The sequence below is a fragment of the Schistocerca nitens genome, chromosome 3 (genome assembly GCF_023898315.1).
Source record: "Schistocerca nitens isolate TAMUIC-IGC-003100 chromosome 3, iqSchNite1.1, whole genome shotgun sequence".
Lineage (NCBI taxonomy): Eukaryota > Metazoa > Arthropoda > Insecta > Orthoptera > Acrididae > Schistocerca > Schistocerca nitens.
Genome location: NC_064616.1, coordinates 866,441,904 through 866,457,633, shown reverse-complemented (window position 1 = coordinate 866,457,633; position 15,730 = coordinate 866,441,904). Strand labels below are relative to the sequence as shown.

The 15,730-nt window shown below is 45.1% G+C and overlaps 1 protein-coding gene across 1 annotated transcript in view; it reads right to left on the bottom strand.

Moving 5' to 3' along the window:
* Window positions 1-15,356, bottom strand: part of LOC126248903 (transcription factor 15-like) — a 78,683-nt gene extending 63,327 nt beyond the window's left edge. The window contains exon 1 of the mRNA XM_049950378.1: window positions 15,200-15,356. Coding sequence (XP_049806335.1) covers window positions 15,200-15,237 — 38 coding nt within the window. The 5' untranslated portion in view covers window positions 15,238-15,356. The remainder of the gene's footprint in view (window positions 1-15,199) is intronic.
* Between the last annotated feature and the right edge of the window lie 374 nt (window positions 15,357-15,730).

Below are 15,730 nucleotides of genomic sequence, written 5' to 3'. Positions count from 1 at the left end.
TGAACAGCACATAAGTGTTTCGGAGATGCTTCGGGAGCTCAAATGGGAACCCCTGTAGGGAAGGCGACGCTATTTTCGAGAAACACTGTTGAGAAAATTTGGAGAAGCAGCATCTGAAGATGACTGCCGAACGATTCTACTGCCGCCAACATACGAGGGTCACTCCAAAAGAAATGCACACTATTTTTGTAAAAATACAGTTTTCATTCTGCATGTGTGAAAGTTTTACAGTGTGTAGATAGATCCTTCCCGCTTGTTTTCAAACTTAGTTCAACCTATTCCCGTGAGTGGCGCCGTCACAGCATGTCTTCAAGATGGCTGCTACACTTGACGTTCGCCAGAAGCAAAGTGCTGTCATAGAATTCCTGTGCTGTGAAAACGAGACAGTGGCAAACATCCACAAGAGGTTGAAAAAGGTGTATGGAGATGCTGCTGTCGATCGCAGTACAGTTAGTCGGTGGGCAAGCAGATTACGTGATGAAAGTGGGCACGGCAGTATTGAGGATTGTCCTCACAGCGGCATGCCTTGTACTGCACACACTCCAGACAATGTGCAGAGAATTAAATAATTGGTGACTGCTGACAGATGCATCACAGTGAACGAATTGTCACGATACGTTGGGATAGGGGAAGGAAGTGTTTGCAGAATACTGAAAGTGTTGGCGTTAAAAAAGGTTTGTGCCAGGTGGGTTCCCAGGAAGTTGACAGTGGCTCAGAAAGAAACAAGAAAAACGGTATGCAGCGAAGTTTTGGAACAGTACCAGAATGGTGGAGATGAATTTCTTGGAAGAATTGTGACAGGTGATGAAACATGGCACGAAGAGGCAATCAATGGAGTGGCATCATGCAAATTCACCCAAGGAAAAAAAAAAATTCAAAACCACACCTTCTGCTGGAAAAGTTATGGCTACGGTGTTTTTAGATTCCGAAGGACTCTTGCTTGTGGACATCATGCCAAGTTGAACCAGAGATGTCTGATGCATATGTGAAGACACTGAAGAAACTTCAAGCTCGACTGAGTCGTGTTCGACCATCGGCAAAAGCACGATGTTTTGCTGTTGCACGGCTACATGTCACTCAAAAAACCATGGAAGCGATCACAAAACTCGGATGGACAACACTGAAACACCCGCCTTACAGTCCTGACCTGGCCCCATGTGACTATCATCTCTTTGAGAAACTGAAAGACTCTCTTCGTGTAACAAGGTTTGAAGATGGTGACTCCCTTGTGCACGCTGCCAAACAGTGGCTCCAACAGGTTCGTCCAGAATTTTACTGTGCGGGTATACAGGCGCTGGTTCCAAGATGGCGTAAGGCAGTTGGGAGGGATGGAAATTATGTGGAGAAATGAAAATATTGTTCCTGAAGGATGTATCTACACACTGTAAAACTTTCAAACATTTAGAATAAAAGATGGATTTTTAAAAAAAAATTGTCTGCATTTCTTTTGGAGTGACCCTCGTACATCGCACGTAAGGGCCATGAAGATACGAGAAATTAGGGCTCAGATGGAGGAGGCATATAGACAGTCGTTTTTCCCTCGCTCTATTTGCGAGTGGAACAGGAAAGGAAATGACTAGCAGTGGTACAGGGTACCCTCCGCCACATACCGTGCGGTGGCTTGCGGAGTATCTATGAAGATGTAGAGGTAGATGTATGTAGTCCGACATTTGGCCGCTGTCACATCCGAATACCCCGAAAATGTGGAGACCAGACATGAGGCCCTTTCAAAGTCTGCCAGGAGCTGATCTTGTTCATACGAGTACGTGGCATCTCCCTGTCCTTCACAGTGATCACTCAACATTTGACGCTGTTCTCACCTCTTATACATTCTACCAAGCTTGGTAATAATACTAAAAAACGAACAACACTAATGCAGTCTGGTAGCCATCCTACCTGTCACGAAAGTTGCAACTCTTATCTATCATTTACATAGTCACCGATGGTGTGTACATGTACGAAGTACCCAGAAGACATGGTCAGATGTCAATGGTGACCTGTAACCATGTCTTCTGGGTGCCTCACTTTTTTTGCTAGGCAATGTATTTAATGAATTATGACCGTACCAACTCTAGCTGATGTTAAGGGGCAGGTGTAGTCTGACGGGCTCTTACTATCCTAAGTAGAAATTAAGGTGGAGGTATGCTAGTGTACCTGAAGACGAATATGTCAGTGGGGTTTCATTGCCATGACGTTGGTGATTTGGACCTTGAGCCAAATAGACTTGGCCGCTTACCTAAGGCTCGAAAATGGGTGCAGAGGCAGATTTATCGTTGCAAGGTGAGGGGACGTGATAGGGAAAATGTTGTTTTATTTGTCTTACAGTGCTGACAACTCATGAACGTGTGTCCCTGGTACAAGTCAGCTGCTATGGTATACATTATTTGATAGAAGTCAAATGGATTCGAGACAGTCATCTTCGAATGCGACACATATTTCTAGCAAAGAATATGAAATTAAGGCTGTTGCAATAGGCGCATGGAGTAGAAGAAAAATGAAATTCAAAACATGTAGTATACATTTGTGACCCTGTCTCATATTGCATCGTCCATTTAAATGTAAGTAAACTTACTGTTATTAACCAACAACATTTCGCCACGAAATTTCAGTGTCACTGCAGTGTCACGTGGCATGTACTCGACTAATGTCTGAAGTAGTTCTGGAGGGAATTGACACCATGAATCCTGCAGGGCTGTCCGTAAATCCGTAAGGGGAAGAGGGAATGGAGATTTCTTCTGAACAGCACGTTGCAAGGCATCGCAGATACGCTCTATAATGTTCGTGTCTGGGGAGTTTAATGGCCAGAGGACGTCTTTAAACTCAGAAGAGTGTTTCCAGAGCCACTCTGTAGCAATTCTGGACGTGTGGGGTTTCGCATTATCCTACTGGAATTGTCTAAGTCCGTCTGAATGCACAATGGACATGAAAGGATACAGGCGATCAGACAGGATGCTTACGTACGTGTCACCTGTCAGAATCGTATTTAGAGGTATCAGGGGCGCGGCCCATACCCTCGGAGGTTCGAGTACTCCCTCGGGGATGGGTGTGTGTGTTGTTCTTAGCATAATTTAGTATAAGTAGTGTTTAAGTATAGGGACCGATGACCTCAGCAATTTGGTCCCTTAGGAATTCACACACATTTCAACACAGAGGTATCAGGGGTCCCAAATCACTCCAACCGCACACGCCCCACACCTTTACAGAGCCACCAGCAGCGTGAACAACATCTGCTGCCGTCCATGGATTCATGTGGTTCTCTCCATACCCGTACACGTTCGTCAGCTCGATACAATTTGAAACGAGATTCATGTGGCCAGACAACATGTTTCCAGTCATCAGTAGTCCAATGTCGGTGTTGACGAGCCCAGGTGAGGCGTAAAGCTTTGTGTCGTGCAGTCATCAGGGATACACGAATGAGCCTTCGACTCCGAAAGGCCATATCGATGATATTTCGTTGAATGGTTCGCACGCTGACACTTGTTGATGGCCCAGCATTGAAATCTGCAGCAATTTGCGGAAGGGTTACATTTCTGTCACGTTGAACAATTCTCTTAAGTCGTCGTTTGTCCCGTTCTTGCAGCATCTTTTTCCGGCCACAGCGATGTCGGAAATTTGATGACCGCTACCTACGGATTATGGCTCGGAGGAACCCCGACAGCAACGCTACCATGTTGAATAATGCTTTTACTGCAACCACAGGACATCGTGTTACAACTCAGACTGTGCGCAATAGGCTGCATGATGCGCAACTTCACTCCCGACGTCCATGGTGAGGTCCAGCTCTGCAACCACGACGCCATGCAGTGTGGTAGAGATGGGCCCAACAACATGCTGAATGGACCGTTCAGGATTGGCATCACGTTCTCTTCACCGATGAGTGTCACATATACCTTCAACCAGACAATGTGTTCGGAGGAAATCTGGTCAGTCTGAACGCCTTAGACACACTGTCCAGCGAGTGCAGCAAGGTGGAGGTTCCCTGCTGTTTTGGGGTGGCATTATGTGGGGCCGAAGTACGCCGCTGGTGGGCATGGAAGGCGCCGTAACGGCTGTACGATACGTGAATGCCATCCTCCGATCGATAGTGCAACCACATCGGCAGCATATTGGCGAGGCATTCGTCTTCATGGGCGACAATTCGCGCCTCCATCGTACACATCTTGTGACTGACTTCCTTCAGGATAACGACATCGCTCGACTAGAGTGCGCCGGCCGAAGTGGCCGTGCGGTTAAAGGCGCTGCAGTCTGGAACCGCAAGACCGCTACGGTCGCAGGTTCGAATCCTGCCTCGGGCATGGATGTTTGTGATGTCCTTAGGTTAGTTAGGTTTAACTAGTTCTAAGTTCTAGGGGACTAATGACCTCAGCAGTTGAGTCCCATAGTGCTCAGAGCCATTTGAACCATTTTTTTGACTAGAGTGCCGGCATGTTCTCCAGACATGAACGCTATCGAACATGCCTGGGATAGATTGAAAAGTGCTGTTTATGGTCGACGTGACCCACCACCCACTCTGAGGTATCTACGCCGAATCGCCGTTGAGTAGTGGGACCGTCTGGACCAACAGTGCCTTGATGAACTTGTGGATAGTATGGCACGACGAATACAGGCATGCATCAATGCAAGAGGACGTGCTACTGGGTATTAGAGGTACCGGTGTGTACAGCAGTCTGGAATAATGCTTTTACTGCAACCACAGGACATCGTGTTACAACTCAGACTGTGCGCAATAGGCTGCATGATGCGCAACTTCACTCCCGACGTCCATGGTGAGGTCCAGCTCTGCAACCACGACGCCATGCAGTGTGGTAGAGATGGGCCCAACAACGTGCTGAATGGACCGCTCAGGATTGGCATCACGTTCTCTTCACCGATGTACCTCTGGTGGTACAACATGGTTCAAATGTCTCTGAGCACTATGGGACTTAACTTCTGAGGTCATCAGTCCCCTAGAACTTAGAACTACTTAAAACTAACTAACCTAAGGACATCACCCACATCCATGCCCGAGGCAGGGTTCGAACCTGCGACTGTAGCGATCGCGCGGTTCCACACCGTTGCGCCTAGAACCGCTCGGACACCCTGGCTGGCGGTACAACATGCAATTTGTGGTTTTCATGAGCAATAAAAAGAGCGGAAATGATGTTTATGTTGGTCTCTCTTCCAATTTTCTGTACAGGTTCCCGAACCCAGGTGACGCAAAACTTTTATTGATGTGTGTAATAAGATCGGTACATACGCGGCCCGAGTTGTCGCTCTGAAATGTCAATATTGGCTCTTAAGCAAAGAAGTTTGACGACCACTGTTCAACAGGGACAACTTCGCTATTTTTTCCTTCCTTTCAACTGCTGTAGTTACTGATTTATACGAAAATGTTTCAAAACCGCCATAGGCCATTAGTCTTAACTCTAGTTTCATAATTTGTGAAAGCGTGACAATTTAAGCAAACATTTTTACGCCACGTCATAAACATGACAGAATTGCCTGCTGCGTTAAAACATGTGGAAACCAGCAACTCATACGAGAAGAAAGTTTATCTGAACTATGAAACGTGCGTATTGAAAAGATATGTAAATATAAATATTGAAAACTTAAAACAAGCAGCTTCAAATTCACACATTTCTGAATTCACAGAAAATTCTACAATTTCACCAGAAAAGGGAAATTTTCCCCAGATTTCATTGTAAGCAGCGTCAGTTATACCCATAATGCCTAGTAAACTGAGTAATGTTTGGGACGTTGCTCGAAGAAACGATACCTCGTACTCTCCGTAAAATCGTCAATGACTTATTTGAGACACTTTTCATCCTCATCAATGCTCAGTTCAATTTGGCGCCATAGTGTCTTTGAATTGCAGCCCTTCCCGTTATTTTCAATGGTTCTAAGCGACGTTTATACCTTTCAGCTGCCTTTCCACTGCTCTTTCCCTAACAATTCAGAGACAGCAAGTTGCAGAGTGATATCGTCATAATTTTCATGAGTGCACCCTCACAGCTTGGTCTTAGTGCTTCTTGGCTTTTTAACAACGCGACACACAAAAGAAACACGGAAAAAAGTAGAAGAAAATTACGAAATTCTAGTTTAGCAAAGTTATCCCATTTCCAAATGTTCAAATGTGTTTGAATTCCTAAGGGACCAAACTGCTGAGGTCATCAGTCACTAAACGTACACACTACTTAAACTAACTTACGCTAAGAACAACACACACACCCATGCCCGAGGGAGGACTCGAACCTCCGGCGGAAGGGACCGTGCAATCCGTGACATGACGCCTCAAACCGCGCGGCCACTCCGCGCGGCTATCCCATTTCCAGCAAGGTCCTGTGCAATATTGATAAGTGATATTATAAAAACTAAATGCAGCATAATATTTACACGCAAAGGTGACTCTGGAAGACAATTATATGCTTTAGTAAGCAAAATAAGTTTTAACTCGAACAAAAAACTGTGCTCAGTAGTAGGAAAGCATAAATTACACCCGTCTACAAGAAGGGTAGCAGAAGGGATCCACAAAATTACCGTCCCATACCCTTGACATTCATCTGTTTCAGTCTCTTATAATATATCATGAGCACAAACGTAATGAGGTATCTCGGACAGAATCAAAATGGTTCAAATCGCTCTGAGCACTATGGGACTTAACATCTGAGGTCATCAGTCCCCTAGAACTACTTAAACCTAACTAACCCAAGGACATCACACACATCCATGCCCGAGGCAGGATTCGTACCTGCGACCGTAGCGGTCGCGCGGTTCCAGACTGAAGCGCCTAGAACCGCACGGCCACAGAGGCCGGCTCTGAAACACAATTCATGCTTTTCTCACACGGCATTCTGAGTGCAGTGGACCGTGTGGAGTCAAGTAGATGCAGTATTCACTGACTTTTAAGAAGCATTTTAGTCAGTAACACATCGATGCTTATTATCGAAAGATTACCCAAAATTGTCTCCCCCAAGACGAAAGCAGAAACACCGAGAAACTTCTGTTATCGTGTGACAAAGCTGAGAATGGTTCAAATGGCCCTGAGCACTATGGGACTTAACATCTATAGTCATCAGTCCCCTAGAACTTAGAACTACTTAAACCTAACTAACCTAAGGACAGCACACAACACCCAGTCATTACGAGGCAGAGAAAATCCCTGACCCCGCTGGGAATCGAACCCGGGCGCGGGAAGCGAGAACGCTACTGCACGATCACGAGCTGCGGACTGCTGAGAATGCACAAAATGACCTTTGTTAAACGTTTTCCGTGTGTGATGCAAACATTGGTACCATATAGTTTAGTTCAGGAACGTGGCAGAGCATCAAATATAATCGTTTCCAAAATCCAGTAAAGTTTTCCTAGTTAACGGTACGTATAAACGCTCAACAACCACTACCTCAAATCCCCGTACATCCATCGTCTGATAGATCATGGGACGACAGCTGTTACTGTATCTGTATGTAGTGGGAATGACTCCTTCAACTTAGAAACACAGTTCCTTTCAATAGTCTAGTTGATGTGCTGCCGCCATCTACACTCTAAGCAGGAAAGAAGGTATGCAGGAAGTAGAATGGTTAACTTCACAACTACTTCTGACACATAGAACTGCTATAACTTACATTTTCATTTACTGTGTTATATTTAGGATAGCGGACATAGATTTTTTGTACCGTCTGTTACATGTATAATGATGATTAGCTGGTATTCGCGTGATCCCTGATATCATAGATGTGAGTAGATTCTAGTCCCTTCCAATAATTTTAAACATCACGATTAATACGAATGTTTCACTGTCAGTAACAAACCTCCCGCACTGCTGTTCGTGTGAACCTCCAGTTGTCGTTGTCGGGAGGCGTGTACGCGACGTGCTCGTAGCGTTTATATTAGGACTTCCTTTATTCATGGCTGCCACGCGTATAGAGTTACAAATATTCTTCAGTCGGCCACGTGGCCGAGCGGTTCTAGGCGCTTCAGTCCGGAACCGCGCGACTGCTACGGTCGCTGGTTCGAATCCTGCCTCGGGCATGGATGTGTGTGATGTCCTTAGGTTAGTTAGGTTTAAGTAGTTCTAAGTTCTAGGGGACTGATGACTTCAGATGTTAAGTCCCATAGTGCTCAGAGACATTTGAATCATTTGAAAAAATATTCTTCACATGGTCGCATACGTAGTTACATTGATGAAATAGAGTAAAAGATCGTAAATAGGCCAGTGTAATTTTTTATGATTTAAACAGTGATTCTGCCCTATATTTGTAGTGTTTTGCAGCACGAATAAATACTTAGCTACCTTAACTTTCTGTTCTAGTGTTACATTTAGACACAACTCATACAAGGACATGTTATGCGTACGTGGGAACAAGCGTTTGAGCTGTTTTGCCAATGGTGAGTCAATTATATTACTGTCTTTCTCTACGTCGTCCGAACAGGTCTCGGAAGGCCCTAGGGTAACGACCGACCGCCGTGACATCTTCAGCCGGTAGGCGTCACTGGATGCAGATAAGGAGGGGCATGTGGTCAGCACACTGCTCTCCCGGCCGTTTTCTCTTTTCGTGACAGGAGCCGTTACTTCTCAGTCAAGTAGCTCCTCTATTGGTCTCACAACGGCTGAGTGCAGCCCGCTTGCCAACAGCGCTCGGCAGCCTGGACGGTCACCCATCAACTGCTAGCCAAGCCCGATAGCGCTTAACTTCGGTGACCCGACTGGAAACAGTGTGACCACTGCGGCAAGGCCGATGGCTCTCTCAGTTATAAATGCCTCCTTTATTCAGTGGCTACCACGCGTGCAGGAGTACCCACACCAGTTAGTAGTTCGCACATTAACTCACGTAGGCGAAGTGAGTAGAACACCGTAAATAGCCGTTCTAATGTATTACAGTACGAATAATGACTCTGCCCTGAACTGATAGTCTTTACCATATGATTAAACGATTTAACTGCCTTGGCTGTACGTTAAATTTTTGTTTTATGATACATTCGGGTACGACCTGATGCAAAGGACGGGTTACGCGCCACACCCTGTGAATCTGTGAATGTTTAATATCACTGACACAAGAGAATTACAGCCCCCCCCTCATAAGGTTGATGTAGACCAGTATGGTTCAACGGTCTGCTGAATAACCTCTTGTGCATCTAATTCCTCGTTTAGTTAGTCAGGTGGTTGCGTCTTCCATTGCTCAGTCGCACAGTACGGTATCCGTTATGATGTGGAACGTGTCAAGTGCACAAGAAATACATGTGTGCATTTACTGTCTCATCTAGTGTGATAAATATACACTATGTGATCAAAAGTGGACACCCCCAAAACATACGTTTTTCATATTAGGTGCATTGTGCTGCCACCTACTGCCAGGTACTCCATATCAGCGACCTCGGTAGTCATTATACATAGTGAGAGAGCAGAATATGGCGCTCCGCGAAACTCACGGACTTCAAAAAATGGTTCAAATGGCTCTGAGCACTATGTGACTTAACTGCTATGGTCATCAGTCCCCTAGAACTTAGAACTACTTAAACCTAACTAACCTAAGGACAGCACACAACACCCAGTCATCACGAGGCGGAGAAATCACGGACTTCGAACGTGCTCAAGTCATTGGGTGTTTTTGTCATACGTCTGTACGCTATATTTCTACACTTCTAAACATCCCTAGGTCCACTGTTTCCGATGTGATAGCGGAGTGGAAACGTTGAGGGACACGTACAGCACAAAAGCATACCGGCCGGCCTCGTCTGTTGACTGACAGGCCGCCGACAGTTGAAGAGGGTCGCAATGTGTAATAGGCAGACATCTATCCAAACCGTCACACAGGAATTCCAAACTGCATCAGGATCCACTGCAAGTACTATGACAGTTAGGCGGGAGGTAAGAAAACTTGGATTTCATGGTCGACTGGCTGCTCATAAGCCACACATCACGCCGGTAAATGGCAAACGACGCTTCGCTTGGTGTACGGAACGTAAACATTGGACGATTGAACAGTGGAAAAACGTTGTGTGAAGTGACGAATCACGGTACACAATGTGGCAGGGTGTGGGTATGGTGAATGCCAGGTGAACGTCATCTGCCAGCGTGTGTAGTGCCAACAATAAAATTCGGAGGGGGTGGTGTTATGGTGTGGTCGTGTTTTCATGGAGGGAGCTTGCACCCCTTGTTGTTTTGCTTGGCACTATCACAGCACAGGGCTGCATTGATTTTTTAAGCACCTTCTTGCTTCCTGCCGGCCGCGGTGGTCTAGCGGTTCTAGGCGCGCAGTCCGGAACCGCGCGACTGCTACGGTCGCAGGTTCGAATCCTGCCTCGGGCATGGATGTGTGTAATGTCCTTAGGTTAGTTAGGTTTAATTAGTTCTAAGTTCTAGGCGACCGATGACCTCAGAAGTTAAGTCGCATAGTGCTCAGAGCCATTTGAACCAATCTTGCTTCCCACGACCTGTGGCGGAGTGGTCACACGACATAACAATCGCTGTAATGGACTGGCCTGCACAGAGTCATGACCTGAATCCTATTGATCACCTTTGGGATGTTTCGGAACGCCGACTTCATGTCAGGCCTCACCGACCGACATCGATACCACTCCTCAGTGCAGCAGTCGGTGAAGAATGGGCTGCCATTCCCCAAGAAACCTTCCAGCACCTGATTGAACCTGTGCCTGCGAGAGTGGAGGAGGAGGAGGAGATTAGTGTTTAACGTCCCGTCGACAACGAGGTCATTAGAGACGGAGCGCAAGCTCGGGTGAGGGAAGGATGGGGAAGGAAATCGGCCGTGCCCTTTCAAAGGAACCATCCCGGCATTTGCCCGAAGCGATTTAGGGAAATCACGGAAAACCTAAATCAGGATGGCCGGAGACGGGATTGAACCGTCGTCCTCCCGAATGCGAGTCCAGTGTGCTAACCACTGCGCCACCTCGCTCGGTCCTGCGAGAGTGGAAGCTGTCATCAAGGCGTAAGGTGGGTCAACACCATACTGAATTCCAGCATTACCAATGGAGGGCGCCACGAACTGGTAAGTCATTTTCAGCCAGGTGTCCGGATACTTTTGATCACAAAGTGTATGTTGTAAGTTGTCTGATTATGGTACAACGTATTTCTTCCCACTTTCCATCTTTTTTGCCCTGTGGAAAGTGGGAAACAAGTTTGGAACATAAAAACATGTTTATGTTTCGTAAATACTGTAGTTTAACTTGCAGCATGTGACCAGATGGGAGGAAACGCAGATGCCAACTTAAGAACGCCAATAACTGTAAGTAATCGCTTATTTACATAAAAAATGAGACGTGAACTGTTTTGTAATCTACAAATAACACATATCAAAACAAAATTGCATCATTCTAGATCCCACTGAAGACGCCTTAAAGTGAGAAAAGGCGAAACGCTTCTGGAAGAAATAAAATACAGTGCAGCAAGAACAGGCGTTTTTAATTTACAAAACAAATATTTGTGTGCCATCTGCGGAGGATGGCCACGCAAACAAACTCGGAATTGTATAGTTAACGTATCATTAATTATAAAGGCACTATAGATACTTTGATACTGAATTTTGTACAGTTGCGACAGAGATATACTATATTCAGGGGCCTGAATAGAGTGAAATACGTAGGGACCTCAAAAAGTAAATTAAGCATTGTCGTCCCACGCTAAGAGCATTGCGCAACAACAGTGGCACATAAAGAAAGTACATGTTCCGGTTTCCCTAATCCCTAAGGACACAGTTCTGCTGCGGTACAGAAAACAGGTGCATCACAGTGTGCGATTGAAATGGTGCGGCAAATGGAAACTTACTCCAAAGTTGAAGTACGCGAGACAGTATGTATCTTATGGACAAAACATCTAAACAGCACACAAGTACACAGCGAAATTCTGGCGATATGAGGACAAAATTAAATGTCGTATCCAGACGTAGTGAAATGGTGCCAGCAAATTGACGGAGGCAGCAAATACGTGGATGATGTTAATCTTGCACCATGCGATTTCCATCTTTTCGGCACGCTGAAAGAACCTCCGGGGGAAAAAATATTTTCTAACGGTGAGGGAGTTAACACAAAAGTTTTCGAATGGTTCCGTGACCAAGAAGCGAATTTCTATCGACGATGAATTAGACGTTTGGTAGAACTTTCAGACAGAGTCTTGGTGACAATGTTGAAAAATGACGTCGTGTACATGTGTCACTTTGCTGTAATACGGAGGTTCGCCGATACGGCGTTAACTGAGCACACAAATAACCATGGAGGTATAGGGAGGGGAGATGGCACTATGGCCGTCTGCTGTACGTCTGTTTGAAGCCGGTGGGCCGCCATGTTTGATTGGTCAAAACAGTGACAGAGCTTTTGTTAGAATTGCGTGTTCTTCATATTTAACGTTATGTCTGCGAAATAATTTCAGATGATGAGTGTTACAATGTTTACATGCATAACACAACGTCAGAATAGCTTTTTCAGGTGTTTTCGTTTTGTTTTTAATGCGTTTTTGCCCCAGCAATACAACTGATTTGGTCTCGTTAACTTAAGTGTTTCTTTTGGATACGAACTTCGAATGATGAAAAATAACAGTGTACAAAGCTCTTTTCAAACTCAAATCACCTTTTACTGTATTTGTGTCGATGTAAACTGAAAGCGGAACCCGAAAGCTATGCTAGTTTACATACCGGATGATATTTCTTACTCGTTTACACACTTATACAAAATTTCATTTGTAAATACAAACATCGTTTGCGCTTTGTCAAGAAAAATAAGCATATGAACCCACAGAGCCCTACGAGCTTCATTGATCGGAAATCTGAAATAAAATAAGAAGAAAACAGTTTCATAAAACGTAAACAAGGCCACACATCTCACGAATATAAACGGGGAAACGAGTCTTCTGACCAAACTGCAATGGCGGAGCTCAGTTTCTGTCGGCTTCAAGTTTGTGACGTCATGGCATCTCCCCTCCTTATACCTCCATGCAAATAACGCTATATCGGCGATCCTTTCTATTAGAGCAAACCTGACTGGCACCGTTATAAAACCAGTTACACGGCATAAGGCCAGGTTGTCATTCAAAATGGTCGAAAATCCCATTTTAATTGCATTTTTTGAAAAGTATACGCGCCTGGAATGTTGGGACGAATAGATTTTTTAATTCGTGCGTTACAAAAGTTTCTACAGCCGATTGTTCGAAGCAGTGTCACGGCCGCCCTGGGATGCTCTTAGCCGGAGACAGCCGGCTCACCTAGAAAACTTGTGCCGTGACGCAAGTTCACAAAATGATTTATACTGCAGTAGGCTTGCAAAAACATTCGTCGAGAAACCTGACAAGCAACATGTGCAGGCTGCCGAAAGCAGAAGATCCAGCTCAGCCAGATTGATTTTTCTCATCAAGAAGAACGAGGGAAGTGCTCTCCAGGAACAGTTAGAGTTAGAAGAAGGCTTGGTGTACGGTCTTGGAATTGCAGACTACACGAAGGTAACGAAAATACTTTTTTTGGTCAAATTTTGGTCAAAACGTAATTTTTGGTTCGCCATATTGGATTAGCCATTTTTAATTTTGAAAATCTAACTTCAGATTTGTTTTCAGAGACATTAAAAATATATGATAACATGTAAGGTAGTGTTTATGCAAATTGAACTGATAATATGTATAAACGTTTTCCCTAAGCTTTAAACCGGTTTTTCTCGAGAAGCGATTTTTCAAAACTGCGTGCAGCATAAAATAGAAACGGTTCAACCTATTTACATCTCCCTTTGACCCCCGAAAAGTAAACACTTTTCTTGAGAACTTACATCTACAATCTTTGAAATTTGTTAATATTAACTATTTTTTAAAGCCATAAACAGTGAAAAAACCCAAAAAATCGAACTCCAAGTTCGAGTTAGCACATTATCGTTAAATTTAAGGTTGATTCATTGTGATTGGCTATAAGCTTCCATAAATTTAATGTAGTGTCGACTGATGCTATCCATTTTTGATTTCAGGTAACTGTGCTCAGTCTGCGTACTTCAGACTCACTGGCCCTTGATCAGACCATAATTACTGGTGCCATTTTGCTTTTTTAAAATAAATATCTAAAATAAAGTTCAAAGTATGGTCAATCATAACCTCCAGACAGTCCCTTTGTATGTCTTTTCATTGCCTCAAAAAAATTCCAAACTTTGCCTATTTTTTTGCTCATTTGAATGAGAACGTGACTAACAGGGAAACCCGACACACAAGACAGAAACAACTCCACATAACGAGCGGCCAATTTTATAATTTTTTTGTTTGTTTATTGGCTTTCGGGACGTGCTCATACAGCCATCTCAACAGTGGAATGTCAGCTGTGACGATACAAACGTAAGGACAACACAACACCTCGTCCCCGAGCGGAGAAGATCTCCGACCCATTCGTAATCGAATCCAGGCCATTTCGGTTCGTTAAAATCAAACTGACCACTCAGATGACGACTTGGTATGTTACAGGTACGTTGACGCTGCAGCTGACCCAGAAGATTTCGTCGGAGACCAGCTTCAACGGTAATACATCTCCACTAACATTTCCTAAGACCCAAGCATGAACTGTCGTCACTGGCAAAAACCCGCCAGTAGCTTTACTCCCCGCCTAGACAATCGCAGAGGCCTTCCCCACAGCACTAGCCATGGCACATTTTCCCCCTCTGCCTTTAAAAACCGCTACCCTTCAATTTCTTTCTGTCAACTGTCACCTAGGTAGGACCGCATTAGTGGGTAATTGTGCCCAGACATACGGGCATTGGTTTCCTCCCCCGAATCAATCAACCAGTCAACCAATATACGGACAGCATCACAGACCCGCATCCCGTGACTCCTACATTTGAATTCTCACCATATTTCAGAGGTGACAGTAGAACTTTTGCGCTAATCACTATGCTAATGCGGGCGTGGATGGCTCCACTATCTTTGAAATGTGTCACTTCGAAGTGTTGTGCAGCATACAATAAAAGTTGCTTGGCCTGACATAAATAATGTGTAACTCACTTTTTGAAGTTCCCTCGTGTAACATTGAAACTGATTGCAAATGAAATAAGACCTGTAAATACAGCTAAAGGTGTCATCCGTACTACATAAAGACACTACATAAAAGCCTGGTAAAATTGGCAGCATTAAGAAGTTAATTTTACTAGTACTTCAGCAAATTGACGAACGTAGAGAAGATATTTGTTTTAAGATAAACTGAAGAAATGAAACTGGCAGCAAGAGATGAAAAAGAATGTGTTGTGGGAAGCTTACTTGTGCGTGCGGCAGCGCTCAGGCGCGTTGGTGGCCATGGGCACGGCAGTGGCGGCGGCAACTAGGACAGGGAGCTGGGGAGCTGGTCCGCTGCGGCGGCTCTGCCCAGCGCGCTATCTGCGCAATTATCTCCAACAGCCGCTAGTTAAGCAGCGCTCTCGCCGCCCCAGCTGCACTGCAGCCGTGCCCACGGTCACCAGACAAATTTAAATTACCTTTGAGATGCGCAGTATGGACCTCTCTCTCTCTCTCTCCCTCTCTGTCTCTCTCTCCCTTTCTGTCCCCTGACAAGGGGACCTTCTGGGAGGTGCATCGAGTTATGAGCTCCCACGCCTGCTTATATTGTGGGTAGATACCTATCACACCCTAAAATTGTAGATGCCAACGCGGCCACGTTTTTGAAACATTGCCTCTTAAAGTTTGGGCAGTTCTTTATATACACGAAAGTTTCACTATTGTGGAAAGTGGCCGATTAGCCGAGTGGCCAGCCGACACGGTAGCTCGGCGTGTTCGGTCAGAGGGCTAGCTGCC